Below are 22,338 nucleotides of genomic sequence, written 5' to 3'. Positions count from 1 at the left end.
CCGGGATCGCCGAGATCGACCGTTGCATAACTGCAGCGCTGCCCGTGTTGCCAAATCAAATGGATTTTTTTTTTTATCTCTACTTAGGTCCTTTCAACAGTCTGTGTTTTGTGTTTGAAGGAGACTACAACCATAAAAAAAATGTCACCTGGCTGGAAATAGGCACGAGAACACGGCGTTTCAATGACAGAGCGTGTTTGTGAGCCCACCTTGTTCAGGATGAAGTGTCTGATTAGCATGAAGAGAAATCCAGACATGAGTCCAGAGAGCAAGGGGGAGATGAACCATGATGCCACTGGAGGAGGATTAAAAGACAGAGATTAATCATAGTTATAAGCCAGCAGTTTGAGCTTTATGAAGGAGTGAAGGAGGGGAGAAAACGTCATGTGCACACTGGCTGCAGTTACACAGTACCGCCGCTGGGCGGCGACCAGAGGAGGAAACCTCAGTGAGTTCTTTTGTTTATTGATGATGTCGACGAACCACAAAACTTGAACAATAAGGAAACCGTCAAGAAAAGGCTGTGTGCTGTCAGTGCAGATGTAGGGGCGTTTGACGTGCAGAAGAGAAAATCCAGCCGGTACCAATCTTGACGAGCTGCATCCACTGGACTCCTTTGGTGCCGATGGCCACCATGGAGAAGCCGATGGTGGCGCCAACAATGCAGTGAGTCCCAGAAACGGGCAGTTTGAGGAAGGAGGCGATTAGCTGCCAGACGGCTGACCCTGTGAACAAAGAACACAAAGCTCACACATTCTTTATACTTAATCAGCCTCCGACAGAGCCTTAAAGTACAGAAAATCAGACTACACACAAACATAAACCTTAAAGATAGTTTATGTGTGCTGCTCTATCTTTCAAATCAGAATTCATTAACGCTGAGTCAGAAAGAGGAATGAGCCCTGGGCTCCTTTGATAGTCTGTATTGTTCTGAATGAGACCTCCTCCTGGACACAATAGAAGCATTTTCCTGCGTTTCTCTTTTCAAATTAATATCGTTTATGAATATGAACAGCACACAGGCTGAAAATGTTTTCCTGTTTTACAAAACGCTAGAACACTGCCCTTAGTGGTGCGCTCCCACGACTGAACGATCAACACGTGGGAACCCCCTGTGCATAATATCACCTTATTTATCAGCGTTTCCCAGCACCCGCTCCGTCATTAAATCTGCACCATCTCCGCGGGAGCCCCATTGTTTTCCTGCCTTTCATTCACCCTTTTAATCCAACGACATTCACAAATTCCTGTTTGTGTCTCGCTGGTGTGTTTGATGTGAGGACAATTACGGGCTTTTTCAGGGAATAAAGACCCAGAAAGTTCAAAAAGTATGAGTATAACGTAGCCATGAAGTTTAAGTCGACGTTTCAGAACTAGCGCAGGTTAAATATAAAAGGAGCTTTATCAAGTCTGTGGGGTTACGCAATCACATTAGCTATTTAAATTCCTTTTGGGGATGGTGAGCAAAGCTCTGTTTCCTCCTGTTTCATGTTAATCTGGCTGCAGAGATAGGTGCAGATGATGTGCATCAGGACCCTAGACGGCCGTCATTCAGTTCCTCAAATAGCCAGAAAACTCACCGACCATGGCGCTGACCTCCCCGGCCATGAGCACGGGCACCGTCTCGTTGTAAAGGCTCACATCTATGATGCCCTTCCGGATGGTCTCGCCCACTTTGGCCCCCAGCAGCATGGAGCCCAGAGTCTCGAAGATGGACGCGAGGATGCAGGCCTGCCTCAGCGTGACCACGCCGGACCCCACGGCTGTGCCGAAGGAGTTGGCAACATCGTTGGCGCCAACAGAGAAAGCCAGGATGAAGGCGATGATGAAGCCAAGGATCACCATCCACAGGTACGGCTCCAGATCCATCTTGATGGGATTTCAGCAGGCAAAAATCCAAGAGTGGAAAAAGAAGCTCGACTTTTTCTTTTTAAATTTCTAGAAGTGCTGTGTGCGCTTGAACTGGAGGACTCCGAGGAAGTCCACTCTTCTTTTTCCCCTGGTTACAAAGAGTTTGAGGGGAGAAGCACAGCTGCTAACTAAGCAACTGGAGCTGAGTCCAAAGATTGGAGACTAAGGATGGCGAGTGCAGAGAGCATTCCATAGCTTAGTGTGAGTCAGTCTGTCTGCACGCTCCTTCACCTGCAGGAGGAACAAGAGGGACAGTTTACTGTCAGACTTAAGCCACGGGTTTGCTTCTGCAACATCAGGCAACGCCACCTTCAATTTATAAGCAAAGGAGGGGGGAGGAACCATGAGGGAGGAGCAGAAGATAAAAAAAACTCTGAAGGATCCAGAATGACAACCCAGATCAAGAGAATCAAATTAGCCAGTTCCAGAAGGTGCAGACAGCAGCCGGTTTGTAAAGAGACAGGATCCAGAGGACATTACATTACAGCTCTGTTACCACCTCCGTGCACGAGGACAGCACAGGGCTCTGCAGAAGCAGCTTTGTTGGACAGGCTTTAACCTCTGACCTGCTGTTTATCTACACCAGACATCCTCACTGAGACCTACTCCATTTGTGTTCTGTCCATTTCTTTCTCGTTCCACTCTGACAATAAGTCTGGCTCTCCTGTTGAAGCGTCCCTGGTGCAGCAGCTGAAGCAGCGCAGAAACACGCGCGTCATGCGTGCACCTGATCTGGTAACTTCAACAGAACCCGAATATAGGAAACAACAGAATCATCCACAAAGTTCCCCATGGCTTATTTCTATTATCTCCATGATAGCATAATGATGATGATGATGATGAGCGCCACCAACACTGAAGCCCCCGGTGGTCCTTGAGAAAAATCTACGCCACAAACGTTGCTGTCCCCCCGTTTTGTCTGGCGTCTCCGCCACATAATCGCTTGGAAGAGTCATTTTGCAGGGGTTAATGGCAGCACATCACCTTCTATGGTTAAGCCAGCTGTTAACGAGGAGCATTGAACATAAACAGATTGAAGGCCGGGCCAGTACATTCTCTCCGCGTGAAGCGACTGTCTGCTTCTGATCGCGTGGGGGCAGGCAGCTCTTTTCTAAATAGCCTGCGGCAGATTCTGGCTCCCTCCTGAAAGCAGAGCGCTCCATCTGGAACAATTGAGGTCACAAACCGCTGACACTACCAGCCTTTATCCTTCGGTGGACCGCAAGAGACACGTCGAATGATTACGGTGTCTCTGGATCAGGGTCTGTCTGAGACCTCCTTGAATCAGGATGACAAGTGGGAGAGCTGGAAGAGACCCGACTTAACGATGTGTATCTCTGCTCCTAAAGATTCAGCTCGAGATTGCTGGGATGAGAGTAAACTGATACCTCAAGTCATAAAGATGCGCTCGTCAATAAAAGTGCAGTCAAAAGTCTTTAGCCGAGTTAATAATTAATCAGCAAACATTACATAATTTCAGCTGGAGATATGCAGACAGGTTCAAAAATTCAACTGCTTAAGAACTTCATTTAATGTGTAAACTAGCCTCACAAGTATAGAAGGAAAATGTGCGCACACACACAAATCCAAGATGTTCGGATTGTTAATTTAACTGTTCTTTGTTAAGCAAACAATTGTAGTTTGGGAACTTTTCTGGTGATGAGACGAAGCTGTGCAGCAGGAGTGAAAGTGCCAAGCATGTTCAAAAACTAAATTCTCCCGGAGTGAAACATGTGCAGAATTCTCTTATTGGCTCCTGCGATGTGGAAAACCACATGAAACTAAAACACAGAGGTTCCCCAATTTAATTCAGCCTTTTCACCGCTGCCATTGATGTTTGCAGGTCCTGTTGGGTCCTTTGGTGGGTTCCAGTAACATGAGCGTGACCCGTCTTTCCTTCTTCACAACAGCGTCAGGGTTCACTCACTTCATTATGCAACTTAATTTATTTAAAGCTTCTCAGTAAAGTGACGCAGCACGAGTTTGATCGCTGTGCAGTTTTTACACTTCAGGCCTTTGAGAGCAATATAAATTGACGATATCTGCAAAAGGTTCTCTCCATTCATGAATGTGCCACTGCGCCATGTTGGGTGAGAACCATCTGCATGGAAGAGATGCACAGAATAGTTGTTGACATGTTACCCCCACGCCACCCAGCCCGGACAGGGACGCACAGTCTTGCCCTCACCCAGAATATCCAAACAACATCTGAGCCCAAAATGTTCTTCATGAAGGTGGCTCTTCTACTCCAGATACATCACCATGACAACCTCTCCTGAACTCAGGGACTGTTCTGTGTATATGCAAATGTGAAAATGGACTTATATAAACGCTTCCCTGGCAACATAAAATGTTGCCGATGATGCAGAAAGCCTCCTTCCCCCAGGCTGCCACTGCCTCAGGTAAGAATACGTCTGAACCTTAGCAGGGATCTCAGAACAATGATGAAGGCCAAGCAGTCATATTGGCTGTGAATGGCCGATTCAGTTACTGCAGCTGCATTGATGCTACAAAGTTTAGCAAAGTCTCAGGCCTAAATGCCGTGTTGCGCTTCGCTTTATATTAAATTGTAAAGTCCTTATGTGATCAGCTCATTTTCTGCGGAGTAAACAAACACACCTGCAGCCAAAAGCCACAAACAAACGAGCTCAGAATAGTCTCTATCTGGACTGAGGCAGAGAAGACTGTTCTGGAGGTAACGAGACCGTCTCGTCATCTCAAAGGCACTGATGCCCCAAATTGATCCTGGCTGGCCAGCAACCACCTTCCACATTAACCGAGGGTGAGTAAGATGTTTGTTGAGTACAAGCAGACCTCGCTTTAAATAACCTCAAACAAAAGGAAATGAATACAGAACACGCACGCTGTGAGCCCATATGCTCTTGAGGAATACTTCTGCCCGGCATCTTTTCCCCGTGGGCGTCAGGTGGGTGACAGCCCGAGGCAAATCGGCTCCCATTTTACCCGAGGCAACGCCGACCTCTGGACGCGAGGGCCGCTCTGGAACTATAAACAAGCCTGGGCTGGCTGCGAGCATTCCTCTGGCTGTTTGTTCACGTCGCTGAACAATGCTTATTAATCTGCCCGAGATGCCACTGCAGCACAGCTGGTGCAAAACACCGTGTCACGAGTCTGCGGTCTGCTATTCACCGATTCACCCCCCCCCCACAAACTAACCCCTTACATGCCAAATCAGATGATGACTCAGAGCAGCATCCCAGCCTAATTGTTGGACCTGAAGCACACTGCAGTCACCAAGGACACGCGGTGCTGACAGCTCTCAAAGTGGTGGATTAGGAGGACTGGAAATCCACTCACCCCCCCGCTGCCTCACATCAGGGCAAAAGTGATGAAAGGATGGCAGGGGTGAAGGTAGGAGGGAGGGGGGGGTGAAGTCAGGGAGAGCCTGTGATTATTGGAAAATATAATTCTGTGGAAGAGAACAGCTGATGACGGGAGGGAGCAGGAGGCTCAGAGCGAAACCAGCGGGTCGTGGTGGTGTTGCGGGAGAGAGCGAGATAACGAGACAGCGCAACAGAGGGGGGGTGGAGGGGGGGGCAAAGTCAGCTGAGCCCAGACCGCCTAGAAGTATCTGCATTCTGCACACGGACCAATGAGGAGTGGCAGGGAGGCTGCGCGTGCCGCTGACTGGCTGGCTGCGGGGGGAGGGGAGGGGCAGGTGGGGAGGGGGCAGCCAATGGAGCGCGGAGGAGGGCGAGGGAGGAGAGGCCGGACAGGCGAGCATGTGCGCGGATGCGTTTCACAGATGAGGAGACGCACGCACATGGACCAAGGGCACCCGCGGCGTTGCCCGGGCCGCTCCAGCGGCGGCGAGTCGCGAATCAAAGACGCACGCTCAGGTGAACGGCGCTGTGACAAAATGGAGGAACGAAGCCCGGGTTGCGCAATCGCCAACGCCGCCTGTTACTGCAAGTATTCCGCAGGATGGAACCAGCTGAGCCAGTGCGTAGCTTCTTCTTTTGATGAGACATCAACAGAGAAACACGCACAGGTCCGACCCGTCCCTTTCAGGTGCCCCCCCAAGCGTCTCTATCACTCTGTGCTAATCAGCAGATAATAAACTAATAAACAGGATTTAAAAGGCTGCTGAAGAAATTTAATCTCTGCTGATGCCTAAAGAAAAAAGAGAAGAACGCTGCAGCGGTCGCAGAGACATTCCCAGAGTTTAAGCCGTCTGTATATGTGTGTTTTTTTTACTCACACACTCCATCGACGCTGAAGCTGCCGCTGCACCGTCGGGTCCTGTTCCCTTCACTGTCACCGACTAGAATGGGAGCACTAAAACTCTGACTCCGCTCCGCGGTGCGATCGAGCGTTCCTGTGACTTCTCTGCTATTGTCTCTCACTTGTTCTCTCCCTCTCTGCCCCCCCCCCCGACTGGTAAAAAGCCGATGTGCGTCAGCTGCACCTGCTGCCTCCGACTCTCTGCTTCACAGTGGGGAGGCGCTGTCTCCAAAAGACCCAAACACACACACACACACACACACACACACACACGCAGGCGGTCTCTGAGCATTGCTGGTGATCGGTCAGCCTCCCTGGACAGGAGGTGGCCTCTTAAGAATGACAACAACAGCACGCATAGCTGCAACAGCGTCTTCAAAGGCTCCGTTTCCATAAACGCTCTGGCTCAGTCGGTCGGTTCTCTCTGTGGAGCTGCACTGCAGCACTGAGGAGAGCCGTCAAGGCCTTTATGAGCGAAAGCGCCTCGGGTCACATTATTCAGCCTCCCTTCAGAGTATATTTGTGATTAAAGATCACGCATGCAGCAGGCTGCGGGCGCCATCTTTTCAAGGTCTTTTAGGGTGCAAATACGCTCACTGGCCACTTTATTAGGTAGAACTGCTCACATTGGAACAGGCTCAGCAAAACTGGACAAGAGAAGATTGGAAAAATGTTGCCTGGCCTGACGGGTCCCGATTTCAGCTGCAACATCTGGATGGCTGGGTCAGAATCTGGTATAAACAACATTAAAAGCATGTGTTGTATCAACGGTTCAGGCTGGTGCTGCTGGTGGTGTAATGGTGTGGGGGGGATTTTGGACGTACTTTGGGCCCACTAGTACCAATTGAGCGTCATTTAGACTGTAAGGCCTAGCTGACTGTTGTTGCTGCTCATGTCCATCCCTCTACGTCCACAGAGGACCGTCTTCTGATGGCTGCTCCAGCAGGGCAACTCACCGCGTCACAACGCTCATATCATCTCAAAGTGGATTCGTATCACAGATGTGCAGCAACTGAGTGATGCTAACGTGTCAACATGGACTAAACTCTCTGAGGAATGTTTCCAAGACCTTGTTGAATGTCTCCCACAATGAAATAGGGCAGTTCTGAAGGCAGAAGGCAAGATGACCTTTCAGAAATTTTGCAGATGATGACGTTAAATCAATAAATGGATTTCGTGTCGGCAGCCACAAATCATAATAAATCCCAGAAGTAATTATCTGAATCACTTCAGCTGGGGACGTTATTTCACGCTCAGTTTTGTCTGCAGAGTTACTCCCTCACAATTACGGACAACTTTAGTATTTTTTAAAATCCATAACACACGATTACAACACTTATATATTGCGAAACATTCAACAAAAAACCCATTTCAAATAAAGGTGCGAGCTGGTATCCATAAACCGGTGGGTATCACATTTGGCAGCATTAAACAGATAATCAACCATAAAGTAGACCTGCGGCTCGTCCAGCCACCCCCAGCGTTCAGAGTTGACTAAGCCTTAAGTTTGAATACTCTTTAAGGTCAGCTCTCTCTGGTTTCACTCAGCACAGTTCACAAATTGACTCCCTCACCCCTAAATGGCAAACTGACTAACAGCATGGCTGCTTTTCAGGCACGTTTCTGTGGAAATGTTCCCAACAAACATGCTGAAACTGTCAATCAGCAACAAAAACAGGCCAAAATGAAGCTTTTATTCAGAAAGGATCTGTTTTTCTCACAGTTAGCATCTGAAGTAGTGGCTACAACGTACAGCCATGTACATCTGCTACAGAACAAACATGCCGGTTTGTTAGCTAGCCAAGCACCACGGGGTTACAGAACGCCGTACCTACCGACAATTGTACCTATTTGAGGTTGCTGTCCAGCTTTCTTCTTCTTCTGCCACCTGTCTCCATGTTCCTGGTATAAGAGTCATCTTACCCATGACCCCGCTGACTGTTTTCCACCACCCCCCACTAACCCACACCCCGCCCCTCCCCCCACGCTCCAAGGCTGTCCTCCATGCATCAGAGTAGAAACCCAAGAACAAAAGAACGTCTGCTTGGCCGGGGTCATTCCCTTTTCCATCCCTCAACAGTCCTGGTGCAGAATCTGAAGGAATCTGGACCAGGACCTCTGACCTACCTACGTCTCTGAACGATAATCTACCACTGGCAGGCTCCGGGGTCTTAATTGTGTTACTGGGACAAAGTGGGTGCCAGTATTAGCGAATAAAAACGCAGCCCAAATTGTGCCAGCAGCTTGAGGGGAAAAGCAGTGTACAGATAATAAACAACGATTAAAAGCATCCGCTCTGGCACTGAGACATGCAGAGTGTCCAAGGAGGCTCAAACTATCTTTGAACGATACAAATTTAGCATTTTTTTGCCTTTGCTAGCTGCAGAAAAACTACGAGCCACATTGTAGTTCCATCCACATTCAAAAGTTTGGGAAGATAACAAATTTACGGGATTGTCAGCTTCTTTTGAACTGATTCTTCAAAGTGCAGTGATACAGGTGATAAACGGTGGGGGGGGGGGGGTCACCTTTATGCCCTAACTCACCATTTCTAATCATTGGATTATGAGGAGGGACCCTGTGGCATTTGTCTAAACCTCCACAGCTGTTAGCAGCCCACAGGGAGGTGCAGGTCTCTTTTTTAGGTCTCCTTCTACCTACCAACAACCTAATGTTGCTCTGCTGGATGACCGTACACGACTGGAGCTATGGAACTGAGACCGTGTGGTAACTCGGCTGCTACTTTAAATGTGGATGTTTTCAAAGCGACCCGAGAGGGTCCAACTATCTGTGATCTTGGACGGCCGAGTCTCCATCTGTGGGTGTGGACGAGAGACAGACAGCGGCTGGGAGAGTGAGAGAACGCTGGTTTCTAAGCTGGATCTAGTGGTCTCTGACCTCATGCTCTTAATCCAGGCTTCCAGCACATGACCCAGCTAACAGAATTACGGAGTGCTCTGAGTAGGCCTGCTGCTGGGCGCACGTAGCGGGAGACGCAGCGGAGGTGGGGGAGGGAGCACGGGGAGCAGGAATGTCGGCTTCTACGCAGACGCATGTGCTCCCAAACACACGCCCTTTTTTTTGGGCCATACATTTGTTTAACGTGAGTGTGTAACAGCACAAGCAAAAAGCACGAGGCCGACCGGATTAGGCCGGTCAGTGAGTCAGCGGATTACCCTGCTGGTTATTCTGGGCGAAAACTAAAACAATGCACAAAAACGTGCTCGCTTAAGCAGCGGAGTGGGTCGGGAGAGTGGGCCGGTCACAGCAGCTGGGGGATTTTCACATGACAGCTTCAGTGTTGGGATTCAAACCTTTAACCTTACAAATGAGCAGCCTTCACACAAAAAAAAACATCGTTTCCACCAAAATCATCCAGGGGGGAAAAAAAAAATCCCCAAACTTTCTCGAGCAGAACTCTTGAGGGGTGGGGCTGTTTGCTGAGAACAGCCATTGGTTGCATCTACGGAAGAAACAAACTTACAGGATTCATCGTCAGCCTGACTTGAACCAACGTCCCTGAACTTTGAGGCGGAAACGCAAGAATGATGCCTGCTGATGTTCCAGCGAGGGGATCTGGGTTAGTTTGCCCGAGTCACCTCTAAACCTATTGAAATAAATAATCTCCTCCCCCACCCCCCCCAATCACATCACCTCAAATCAGAGCTGCATTTTATGCCCCACCAGGAGGCGAGGATGGCAAACGCAGTCCTCCTCATTTCACCCCGAGCAAACCTAATATAGAATATAACAGAATATAGACGCCAGCTTTGGGCCTGCAGCCCTGTTTTTGATCGCAAGAATCTGCTGACCAACGGAACCGACCACAGATCCAAACACTGCCCTCCACGGGCTTCTCCTGCAGGCGGGAGCACGTTTTACTCCCGAACGACAACTTTGTCCCGTTAGCTTCCCCACCGCATCTTCTGCTCCATGTTACGCAACGTCTCCCACCCTCCCTTCAACAACAGTGCTACTGGGCACTTGCATGGAAAATCATCCCATCCAGTTTGTTGACATCGATCGCTCTGGTGTCACTGTGGGGACATACCGGAGCGGAAATGCAGTATATATAGATGTCAACTCTCAATTGACACAAAGAACTCTGGAAGTTTTTAATAATAGCTTATTCCCACATCCCTATTGCTCATCGGTGCAATATATTTGCTGGAGGAGACGGCTCACAACATTGAATGTGTTTTTAATAGTGCACGAGTATTTTTGGGCTGCAGTTTCCCCGGGCTCTGTTCCAAAAAGGCTTCCATTTCTATATTTGGATTATTATAGTCACTTGTTCAATTTAGCTTTATTAAAAGCAGAGACGTGCACAATTAATCCTGAAGCTGGTGTCAAAACTGAGATTAGCTCTTCTTACAAGAGGAATAAAATGCAGTGTTAAGCAGACTGAAAAATGCTGATAAAGTTTCTGATCACAAGCGCAGTTCTGTCAGCACGTATAATTAAATGTCATAGATGAACGGTATCATTTAGCAGCACTACACCAGAGTCCGACCAAGTTTAAGACACCGTCAGACAATCATTTCCATTTAACGTTTTACAGACCAAAAGTGCTAACCACAAAAAAACCCACAACTTTATGCATTCCCAGACAAACGTGCCTGATCTTAGCACCATCCCAAGCATTAGTGAGAGCGCCTTAAATGCCCTCAAATGGAATAATTCACCCACCAGGCAAGGTGACTCCACCTGCCGCACCACCTCTACTGTCAGGCCTCGCTGCTGTCTGAGGTGTCACGTATCCGACACTTGCCTGTGTTGCTAAAGGCGGCGGACAGGAGGGACGGCCTGGCTAGAAATAGCAGCGTCACATGAGCGGAGTGACCAGTCAGCCAGCTGCTCGTCCTTACATGGAGCCCTGCCCTGTCCGCACCATCAAATAGACGCGCGGGGAACATTATTAACTCGCAGCGGAATGGGCGTTCCTCCGTGATGCCTGTCGCGACCGTCGTCACTTCAGGTGGACGTGCGAGCGGGCACGATTTCTGAAAAACCCGAACGCTTTCACTCGTTCAGCAACAGATTTGCTCCAAGCGTCGGCGCCAGACCGAGTAGATGATATCATCAACTGGCACGAGCGTCGTGAAGAGGTCTTCTTACTTTGGTCAGAGCTCCATCAAGCCATCTGCCCTCAGATATTCCCAACAAACTGTCCCCTGACCTTGACCCCCCCTCCCCCATTGAGCTATGCCTCATTTTATAGGTGACCGCAACAAATGTGTTTGAAGGAGAAGAACTGGTCTATTCTGCTTCTCATACATATAACACAAAGCCTCACAGTTCAGTAGTGAGCTTGTCATTAGCATAGTTAACACCAGGCCAGCACCCTAACAAGAGGCGCTCTGTGTGACAACGCTTTGATACGGACCGGACCGTTTACAGAAGGCCACCAGAAAGGGCTCTCCTGGGCCCGAGTGGCGAGGACAAACGTAGCCAAAAAAACACTCAAGGTCAGACACAATGACGCAGCTAGCACAAGCGGCTGTGCTGCTAACTGTGATAATTAGGTGTTGGCTCGTCGGCCGTGTTGACGTTTCAAGCGTTTGTATTTGAGGCAGCCACAGCGTAAAGAAACGAAGTTTTCCCGACTGCACGGACCTCATCCACTTAAGTAATGATCTCCTGCGAGAAAATCAACAAAGAAGAGGCAGACCACCGGGACGCTAATGGCCGCCCGGGTGGGCAAATGCAGTCATTTTGAAGACAAAAAGAAAACGCCGCAACATTCCTGCGAAGATGTACCAGAAAAGTGATCTACTTTTGGGTCAAAGAAGATTGCAGACCTACATGGCGGTAGTGACGGAGCCAGCTAGCATTATCTGGGGGGGTTCCCTCAAATTAGCTTCATACAGTAAAATACAGACAAACCACATATATTTAAGTGGATAAAAGCAGACTCAAGTGCTTTACATGCCTCTATAAATCTCTGGTAAACAGGAACAGAAAACTGAGCCCACTACCCACAAACACACACTTTAAACACAATCTGACCCAAGCTAATTACTGAAACAGAGACGCAGAGCTACACGATTATTTTGTCTCTTCTTTATTCCACGACGAGCTAAACCAACTTTCACCGTTCGGATTAGGTAAAACAAGTGTGTGGAGACATACAGCATGTACACATGCACACACAAACACACACACACAGATGCCCAGCATGAAGATTCCCACATTCTGTGCCATCATGTGACACTGCCATGGCGAAGGAGGGCTCAGTCATAAGAGTGCGATTGTGCGACTGAGGCTGAGGTGGGACGATCAGAGAGACAGACTGTTCTCTGACACTGCCAGCAACTCTACAGCCCACAGAGAGGTGGACACACCATCCGGTACAAGGGCCAGCCCGTGCGGGGCCCGAGTGCCATGGAAACCAGAACAGACTTCAGTGTATTTCCCATACACTTCCCTCTAGCACTGATCTCTAAACTCATAGCTCACGCCTCTTTGGTAGAAGATGTACATTTTTAAGTGGACTAGCCAGGAAATGAACTTTGGCCCATTTAAAGTGGACCAAACAGCGCTGGCATCAACGTGCCATAGAAGTGGCCCCTGGGCAAAAAAGGAGTGTGAGAACGCAGAGAATCTGGAAGCTGAACTGCTGATGAGAGAGAGAGAGAGACAGAGAGAGAGAGAGACAGAGAGAGAGAGAGAGAGAGAGGGAAACTGGTTTGACTCTGCTCTTTCAGCTCGTTGAACACAAATAAATTACACAATGTATACCCCCCCCCCCCTCCCTGCACGCCTCCCACACTAACGGCAATCTTCATACACTTCGCTTTCAAAACAAGTTGCCCAACCTCACTGCTGATTCTGTGCGTCCTGGCGCGTCGACCGTCTCACATTTCTGCATTAGCATGGACGGCGAGTCCAGCGAAGGTGTGGGGCTAATCTGCAGCTGCACGCTGGCAATGCCGTGTCGGTCTGTGCCGCGAGGCCGAAACCGAGACCAGGTCAAGGTACAGTCAAATATCGGCTGAATTTGTCCCCCCCACCGCGTTGCTGCGAAACCACCCAAAATCCACGAGACACATAAAGCGTGATTAAAAGTAAATGTCATGTTCGTTGTTCCTTCCAAGTTCACAAGATCTTATCATCAGACGTGAGCGGCGCATAAGGGAAAGGAGCACGGCGACGGCGACTTTATCGCACCGTGTGCAACAGAAGCACGGTGTGTAAAATGGGGAAGTTATTAATCTGTGTATCTTATCATGCTATATTATATCTGTACTATGTTTATGGCCCCAGGAGATACTGTATTATAGTTTAGGTGGCGGCCGCTTCACTACATCCTGCCCAAAGTTAAGACAACTGGAAGAAAAACACAAGCGTGTGTGCGTTGGTGGCACCCCCCCGGCATTCCTTTTAATCGTCTTATCAGAATGCACATTGATCATTAACTCAAACTGCGTCCTGGCGGCTCCTATCCTGTTCTGCTGCTATGTAAGCTATAGCATAACGCACGTTTCATGTGGAGTTTACAGCGGTGTGCACAGCTCTGTGCGGGATTATGGCGGGGGCGTTAGCTCCGGTGTCACAGTCACGCACCATCGCTTGTATCTTGCAGCAAAGACACAGATCTGGCTGCATCAATACAGCAGCATTAGCGGCATAAATTCATTTGTCTGAAAACGCATCATTAGTATCCAACAACGTTTGCAACATTCTGAGTTTTGCTACAGTTTTGTTGTTTTCTGTTAACTTCTCCCTGTTTGGAAAATCTGCATGTGTGACGGAGACAAAGACAGGCCTTCGTGTCCTCGGTGGCAGGAACGTGTGGCATGTTTAAACCTCGTCCTGCCTCCCCAGGGTTATTCCAAGCAGCTCTGCTCCACTACTGACTGTGATGATGTCTCCAGTCTCTCAAATCCATCATCTCAGAGTACCAGTTACAGCAGGTATGGTATCTACACAAAACAACCTGCTATGAATTATTAACCTACTAATTCATCTATTCACTTCATTTTAAATTATAACACATCGAGGAATTTTTTTTTTAAAAAAACAACACACAGCTGAGATAAGACTGTCGTGCTTTGTTATTGGGCAATGGAGCGGTAGTGGCGGTGCATAATGCGCATGCGCAGTTGTCGACCCGCCTCGACTCACGGAAAGCTCAACAGATTGAAATGAATTGGCGTGATTAACAGTACGCAATTCGTCACACGCATAAATTACCCCAGCGCTCGGTTTCCCCTGGATCTTTCACACCTCTCCGCCCCGGCTCGCCCCGGCAAGGCGCCCCCCTAGACGGCGTGTCTGGCTATTGTGACTCGGTCGGGTGTTTAACACACGTGTAGCAGCTCCATTGACCCACAAGTTGCGTGGCTGCGAGTGGCAACAATGCCGCGAGCGCCTCGCGACGCGTCGATTCCCCGCGCGAGGCGAACATGCGGCAGATGAAGAGGCGCGTGGCCCCGTTTACCGCAGCAGCTCATTTAAGTGCGTTTGTGTCATGTTGTGTCCGCACTCACCAGGGCCCCGTTCCGCCTGCAAACTGCCCCCCAACGCACGCTCACCGCAGGAAATGCGCTCGGAAGTCTCTTAACAGGGTTTGGGGAAAAAAACAAAATGTCGAAGCGGGATGAACGCGGTCAGCAGTTTAAAGCCATAAAATACACTTACCAACGAAATAGGACACCACGGGGAGGGTGGGAATGTGTTGTCGCTCTCCGCCTCCACGCCTCTATCTGGTCTGTCGTTTCCCAGAACGGCTCTCCTCCGTGGACGGCGTCGAAAATGTCACGGATTCCGGCCGCGGTCGTCGTCCGGAACGCTTGACCTCCGCTGGGACGGCTCCTGTGACCGCGTTGCGCCGAATGTCGCCTGCTGCTGTTCGTGGCCGGGATTGAGCCGTCGTCTCTGGCGCGCCGTTCGAGATGACAGCTACGGCTGAGGGAGGAGGGAGAGGAGAGGAAGGGAAGGAGGGAGGGGGGCGAGACGGGGTGGTCAGTCTGCGAGGACCTGGATGGGATCGAGGCGTTTAAAAACAGATCATGCGTCTGGCATCTGCGAGACACGGACGCGATGTTCCGGACAGAACCGTCGCGTTGGATGACGTTTTCGGACGAGGTCGTTCTTGAACATTAAATGAGTATTGACTTTCTACCGCAGACATCACTGCGCCATGTCGGACTCGTGCGTTATTACGCACCTGTAAACTATCGAGCAGTAAAGAAAGAAGGGGCGGCCTGACACGTTTAATTACGCCAAACCTCCACCGCGATTTACCCCCCAAATAAAAGCAAAACGTTTTCTTTTATTCTGTATTCAGTGCCCGGTGTTTTGCGCATGCACGTGACGACCGCTGCGCGTGTTTCCTCACAGCGAATCCGTCCAAACGTTGTTTATTGTATTACGACAGTGGCCACGTGCGCATAAATGTGTTACGTAACCAGCGAACCACTCCACAACAGCGGGGGGGTCATTAGGAGGGTACCATCCCTGAATGGGACACAAACATGGAGGGCAAATGGTCAAAAGCTGATGAGTTAAATAAGAAAGATCAGAAAGGGAAGCTGTAAAACTTTAGTGATGTTGTTTGTGAGGTTTTTCCACTCGGAACGAGCCTGTAGCGTCTTGTTGAAGCGCAGAACGCCAGAAACGTGCTCGACGTGCGTCATAACCACAATCAAGGGCAACAGAAATGGATCACCATGGCGACGAAGCCCGTTTACTTCCACCAGTCCCGTGAGAGTAATGCTAACGTGATGTGCAGTTTACCGGGTTTCCAAAAGGCAAAACTCATAGTGCGGGATGCTCGGGTGGATTTTGTGGCAGCGTGATTAAATTCCACACCTTCGTCACTGTTTAGAACGTGACATAGAACATGAAAAGATGTGCCACATCTGTACGGGCAGGCCTGTATAGACACTTAGAGCAGCAATAACTGTGACAACAACATCCAAACCTGTGTAAGCAGGATGTTCCTAGACACAAAGAACAATAAAAGTAGATAGTAAAACCATAACACCATAAAGCAGAAGAGCTGGGACGTTTGGTATTACAGGACAGGTTAATCTAAACTGACTTCTGATCCAATTTAAATAAGCTAATTTGAATTGGGGAGGGAGGGGGGAAGAATGGGGAGGTTCCCAGCTTTATAATATTCTTTTTTTTTTGCTCCAGTAGTCAAACATGAAGACACTTCGCAGTCCTGACGGCTTCAACAGCCACATAGCAAATATCACAGCCTGGTCCGAGTTTCCCGAGACCAGTCCTCTGCTGTTGGGGGGGGGGGGGGGGGTACCGTGTTAAAGTGCTGCTGGGGGACACAGGCCATAGTCTTACTGACCATGTTTTCATAGTCACTCTTTAGTTGGCAGCACGGATGTGGTCATATCTACTGTATGTGGTCAACCTATGGGCTGGCAAACAGAACAACAGAAAACTAATTAGTGCCGAGGAGGAGTCCCACAGGATAAACGGTACATTCTTTACAAGTCTCATGTCCAGGCATGTCGCCTGGGAGGGACGTGTACCATATTTGTGGATACACTCCCACCACCTAAACAGGCCTTTAGCCCAACACGTCACTAAGATTAACTGCTGCGACTTCATCTTTCTGCTTTTGAAAAATCTATAAGGAATGATTGGATTTTGTTTTCAATGTGGCTGTGTTTACACTTTCCCCTGCCTTTCTTTATTTGCTTTTCTTGAACTTTTGAGAGCCTGAACTCTGGAATCCAATTACATAACCCACAATTAAGTGATCAGCTTCCTTCAGTCTTGTCTGTCATGTTTGTATGGTGCTTAATTGAAGTTTGCCTCCAAGCACCAGCTTTAAAAAATTAGAAACAGCATTTTTAACTCTGTTTACTTGTCAGTACTGTATTAGAATTTATTGTTTTTCTTCTTTCGTTTATGTGTTTGATGTCCAATATTTACCTTTTTTGCACAATATATCACTTCACAGCCAAATTTCACAAAGATACTCCACAAATATTATATTAATCATGTAATTCAACTACTATTCATATAATACAATTTCACATCTGTATGAATGTCCTAGAACTATATAGTCTTGTTGGAATACATTAATAGTATTATTATTTTTTCACATGTAGTGTTTGTAAGCGATACTAACATTATTATTAATACTAGCAGGGGTAAAAATATTCGCCTAAAGAGCAAAACTAAAGGCGACTTCACATTTTAAAAGTATTACGGTATTTGTGGATGAGTTGTGCTTTGAGCACGTGCTGCCATCTTGTGGCAATATCGCGCAACGACGTGACGCAAGCTGGGTTTTCCCCCCCCCCCAAAATATCTTTTCCGTGATGTTTATTAATTCCAAATCATTTCACAGTTACCTCAACACACCCCAGTGCGCTCAAACCTCTCAACGAACGCGAAAAACGCGAGGCCGCAGCTCCCGCATGTCTCTCCACAATCGTACTGCGGAACACCGCGTCCAGCCGCCCGCAGCCATCCTTCACCTCAGAGCCCCGCCCCCTTCCTCCCAATCCCAGCCACGCGCACACGCGCGTGCCGCGCCGTCTCCACGGCACACACACAAACATGGCGGCCTCTGTTTCACCGCTACGCTCCTCCTTCAGGATTTGTAGCCCGCTAACCTCACCCCATCACTGCTGCCGGAGCAAACTGCGGCTGCACCGGAGGTGCGATGGCCAGCGGAGGGACGTGCACCAGACGGCGGGCAGGTAAGCGGAGCGCGCTTCAAACGCCGGCGCGTTTTTATATCAAGGGATGAGACGCTCCCGCGCCGGGGAAAGCGCGTGTACCGTCACGTGTCGGAGGCTGGTGATTGACAGGAGTGCTCACCGGTCAGGAGGCAGAGGGCTGGTCGGTGGGCACAGACCGTCCCAGGTGGGATTCGGGTTTTCTGATGCACTGACGTTACCCCACCTTAGCCAGACGGTTCAGTCTGACCACTTTACCATCAAGTGGGGAGTATAATGGGGGGGTGGGATTCTAGGACATTCATTCATATCTGGCCAACTCATCCAATATGACAATGTTCACCTACAGTATGCTTCCCTTCACCGTGTAAATGGGTCTAAATAAAAGTGGTGTGACATTGAGGATCCTAACTGATTCTGTCCATGGTATTCTGACCCCCCCTAACCTGTGCAGGTGGGGATCCTTTGCGTCCTTTGTCCAACCTTCGACAGAGGGAATCCACTGGTTACCAGCTAACTGGTACCACTAGATTACTGGCACCAACTGTTCTGTTCTGCCACAACGACGTGACATGTTGCTACATACTGCTGTTGCTGTTGTTGACGTGTCAGATTTTAAAGGCGTTAGCTTTGGAATGGCAACTTTTAGGAACACAACAAATTGACTTCTAACCTCAGCCGTATTTGTTACAGTATTCGTGTTTGTGGTTGTTTTACAGCCTCTGGTGCCACGCTCGCGCCTGCTGTCGTTCAGGTTTTTCTGTTATTTCCAACTCTAGGCGTGCGGCCGTGGTGATTTCGGGGACGGAGCTGGCTCGTCAGATTCAAAGAGAAATCCAGCGTGATGTGGAGGAGCTGGTAGCCCAGGGTAACATGAGACCCCATTTAGGAGTGGTGTTAGTCGGGGAAGACCCGGCCAGCCGTACCTACGTGAAGAATAAAACTCGAGCAGCTAGCATCCTGGGTAAGTTTGCCCTCCCCGTGTGCAAAATGTCCACATGGTAGGCGACCGAAAGGTAAACACGTGTTGTGCACGTCCGTCGTGCCGTGCAGGTATTTCCAGTGACACAGTGGTGCGGCCAAGCTCTGTCTCCCAGGAGGAGCTGCTGGAGCTGATTGACAAGATGAACCGTGACTGGAGGGTCAGCGGCCTGCTGGTGCAGCTGCCTCTTCCTGGTAAACACAGTCACGGAATAACGACGCTGACGGTGGCGTCCGAAAGAGCTGCTCCGCGCGGCGTTTCGCAGCTGTAGCTAACAATTAACCGGTGCCTGTTGTGCTGCCCGTTCACCCCCCCCAGAGCATATCAACGAGCGAGCTGTGTGTAACGCTATCGCTCCAGAGAAGGACGTGGACGGCTTCCATATCGTGAATATTGGTAAACTGTGTCTGGATCAGAGATCCATGGTGCCGGCCACCCCTGCAGCAGTGTGGGAGATCATCAAAAGAGCAGGTAACTTAAAAAAGAAATACAGCGATAAATACCATAAAAATATTTAATACCGTGAAGCTGGCAGTTCCAATTGCTGCTGTTTTAGGAATAAATGGCTGATGTGCTCACAATTCTTCACAGTTTGTCTTGATAATGTGACACATTTATGTTTAATTGGTACATTAACTGTCATAAGGTTCAGTAATAAACTACCTTAAAAATTCAAGATCGTAAACCTTCAATGGCAGTTTAAATTAAAAGTGTTGGTGCTGTTAACTGTTTCGTCCACTAGGTGGCGACTCACAATCATTTATGCTCCATAGGCTCATCAATATAGGAGCAAAAGTATAACACTCAGCCTTCAAAGTGAGTTAAAAAGCAGGACAATAAACCTTTCTGGCTTTGTTGCCACGTGGCACAGTTTGAAACATTAAAATATGGATTCAGTCCACAGCATATGGGGTCCCGGGGGTCATATTTTTCACACCTTTTGACAGTCCTTCTCTGTCACGTCTGAGCCGTCAGCCTTGAATAACCCTGAAAAATGTGTGCGCAGGTATTGAGACGGTGGGGAAGAATGTGCTGGTTGCTGGTCGATCCAAAAATGTTGGAATGCCCATTGCAATGTTGCTGCACACAGATCGCAAGCATGAACGCTCTGGAGGTAAGCGCATGTTTGTGTGTGTGTGTGTGTGTGGTGTGTGTGTGTGTGTGTGCAGGTGACTCAGCACTGTGCTATTCTCTTTCTCTTTGTTGCGCCATTTTGGCTTCCCATCAAAGTTAGATGCTGAAAGAGTTTTGCTAGGATGTGACCAATAACCATACTTTTTCACCTTTTCAGCTCAATCTGCCGGAAGAGCTCAAACAGCCAAAAATACCAGGGAATGTGTAAGAAAGGGCTGAACAGGGCGAGACTCGTGGCACTGCGCTCTGTCTGCAGACGGATCAGCTGCCCTTATAAGGCTTTAGGAAGGAGGGAGAGTGTTTTTGGAGAAACATTTTCTTTATGAAGTGAAGCAACTTGGAACATTAACCTGTCCACATGTTACTGGCTGGATCAACGCAACTGGTTCAGGGGATCTTCCACAGAGTTTGCACCTCTAAGCTGTCCGATATCGCCCCCTATTCCCTTTATAGTGCCCTAACTAGGATGTATGCCATTTTCTAGGGCTGTTATGTGAGTCTCTGTACCTATTTAGTGCACTCAATGCATCCCACAATGCATTGTGAAACGTAGGGTACAAACGGTGCCCTTAACCAAAATATCCCATAAAAAACATACATTAGGCTGACTCTATTCTCTGGATTCGCCACTATCGTGCACGTGTCCGTTGATGGTCTGCTGACCTTCATGTTGATAAAACCTCACTTGTGCTTCGTATCCAATTGTGTTTCTGCAAGTTGGAAACTTGCTTTTGCTTGTTATTTCTGGAAAAGCATGTGGTGGGTCGTAAATGTGACAGGCAGGCATCACACGCAGGCGCGCGCCCGTGCGCACACTCAGGTATGTGACCACGAGACTGAGCAGGCTGTGGCTCGCCCCTCTTTTCCATGGAACGCCGCCGTCCTTGTCCTTCACCCACGTGATCCCCGTGATGCCCTTATCTCCGACGAGCCTTTCATTCAGCGCTCTGGCTGTGTAATTCCTCTGGGGAGGAAGAGCCATAAACCCTCCACCCGTACCCACATCTGCTTTGATGTCTGTTGAGGTATTCGCCTCGGAACGTTGTTGTGACAGAGGAAAACTCCCACGCAGCCATTAAATGCCCCAACACCCATCGTCCTTCAAGTCAGACCCAGCCACAGTGTTTGCACGACGATCCGGCCTCAGACGCCAGCTTATCTGCGTTTCACCAACATTTATGAGTCAGAAATCGCGCAAGTGACACATCAAGGCTCCTCTGTTCGCCTTCCTTTTACCCTCCAGGTGATGCCACGGTGACCATCGCCCACAGATGCACGCCGAAGGCGCAGCTGAAGGAGTTGACGCGCCTCGCTGACATTATTGTAGCCGCCGCAGGTAAATACATTTAATCGATTAAGGTTCCAAGAAGCTGTGATGCTTCTGTTGAACCTCCTCTAAGCATCGACACCTCAGTGTGAACTAGTGGTGCCAAAGCACCAATAAACCAGTTTCCAGGCCTCAGATCTGTGACTCAGAGCTGATCCCTTTGTTATTATCATTATTATAGTCAGTTACCGGCCATAAATGCCCTCCGACATGTCAGCTGCTGCAGCCCTGCAGGTGACTTCAAACACAGAATTAAAGCTTCCTTCCTCAGCTGAGCACCTGCGTCAGACAGTTTCATCGAGTCACCGTGTGAATTCACCTGGATTCTCCCGCCTGTGTCTGTGCGAAGGCGTTCCTGGGCTGATCACGGCCGATATGGTCAAAGAGGGCGCGGCGGTCATCGACGTGGGCATAAACCGCATCCAGGACCCCAAGACGGGGAAGGTCCGCCTGGTCGGCGATGTGGACTTTGACGGTGAGCGAGCAGGAACGACGGAGGTCATTTTTAAACGTGTCAAAATATCCAAAGTCTTTGTCTCGGTGTGAATATCCGGTCTGACCCGCCGGAATTGTGGCCACAGTTTCACTCAAAGAGAAATGTTCCCGGTACTGACGTTGCTTGTTTGTGGTGCAGGAGTGAAGGAGAAGGCGGCGTTCATCACCCCCGTCCCCGGAGGCGTCGGCCCGATGACGGTCAGCATGCTGATGAAGAACACCGTGGCGGCGGCCAGAAACGCGCTGATGCATTGAGAACTACTGTTATGAAGCTACGTGTTTGTGTAGTTGAATGATTATTAATGCACCCATACGTTTGTTCAGTTTGCACACACACACACACACACACACACACACCTCTTATACATCCAAAAGACTTTAATTTAAAGGTCCAAGAGCTCATGATCCACTACCTGCTGGGAAACATACTTGATATCAACAATTTTTTGTTTGTTTGTTTGTTTGTTTATGCTGTTATGAAGAGTTTAAATTAATATTTTTTCTACTGAAGTTGATTTGTTCATTTTTGAACAACCAGACTCACTGGAAAATAGATATCAAATGAAATAAAATTTTAAAAAATC

General features: G+C 48.9%; 2 protein-coding genes and 1 long non-coding RNA gene across 10 annotated transcripts in view; 2 read left to right on the top strand and 1 right to left on the bottom strand.

Annotated features, from left to right (window-relative positions):
• Positions 1 to 17,890, bottom strand: part of slc20a2 (solute carrier family 20 member 2) — a 27,689-nt gene extending 9,799 nt beyond the window's left edge. For 2 of the 6 annotated variants that reach the window (XM_057033037.1, XM_057033041.1), the window contains exons 1-4: positions 14,800 to 15,382; positions 1,581 to 2,142; positions 585 to 725; positions 210 to 295 (exon numbers count right to left, since the gene is read on the bottom strand). In XM_057033037.1, the coding sequence (XP_056889017.1) occupies positions 210 to 295; positions 585 to 725; positions 1,581 to 1,869 (516 nt within the window). In that variant the 5' untranslated portion in view covers positions 1,870 to 2,142; positions 14,800 to 15,382. Of the gene's footprint in view, positions 1 to 209; positions 296 to 584; positions 726 to 1,580; positions 2,143 to 6,133; positions 6,290 to 14,648; positions 14,718 to 14,799; positions 15,383 to 17,755 lie in introns of those variants that run through there. The other 4 variants (XM_057033039.1, XM_057033038.1, XM_057033036.1 and 1 more) reach the window with 4 other exon arrangements.
• On the top strand, positions 5,688 to 7,380 carry LOC130525839 (uncharacterized). Of its 2 annotated transcripts, none has more exons than XR_008950598.1 (2): positions 5,688 to 5,874; positions 7,073 to 7,380. It is a non-coding gene; the product is annotated as an uncharacterized LOC130525839 (long non-coding RNA). The 2 variants fall into 2 exon arrangements; XR_008950599.1 differs by having other exon boundaries at positions 5,688 to 5,943.
• Positions 13,857 to 22,338, top strand: LOC130525835 (bifunctional methylenetetrahydrofolate dehydrogenase/cyclohydrolase 2, mitochondrial-like). 2 transcript variants are annotated; one of them, XM_057033048.1, is made up of 8 exons: positions 13,857 to 14,072; positions 18,596 to 18,780; positions 18,870 to 18,992; positions 19,117 to 19,269; positions 19,805 to 19,912; positions 21,176 to 21,268; positions 21,609 to 21,734; positions 21,894 to 22,338. In XM_057033048.1, exons 1-8 carry the CDS (start codon positions 13,900 to 13,902, stop codon positions 22,007 to 22,009), a joined length of 1,077 nt encoding a protein of 358 aa, XP_056889028.1. In that variant the 5' UTR covers positions 13,857 to 13,899; the 3' UTR covers positions 22,010 to 22,338. The 2 variants fall into 2 exon arrangements, with proteins under 2 accessions (XP_056889028.1, XP_056889029.1); XM_057033049.1 differs by lacking the exon at positions 13,857 to 14,072 and adding an exon at positions 17,557 to 17,837.

This window comes from Takifugu flavidus, chromosome 5 (genome assembly GCF_003711565.1).
Source record: "Takifugu flavidus isolate HTHZ2018 chromosome 5, ASM371156v2, whole genome shotgun sequence".
In the NCBI taxonomy this organism is placed as follows: Eukaryota; Metazoa; Chordata; class Actinopteri; order Tetraodontiformes; family Tetraodontidae; genus Takifugu; species Takifugu flavidus.
The sequence above is the reverse complement of the archived record's forward strand: the minus strand, read 5'-3'. Positions and strand labels throughout refer to the sequence as shown.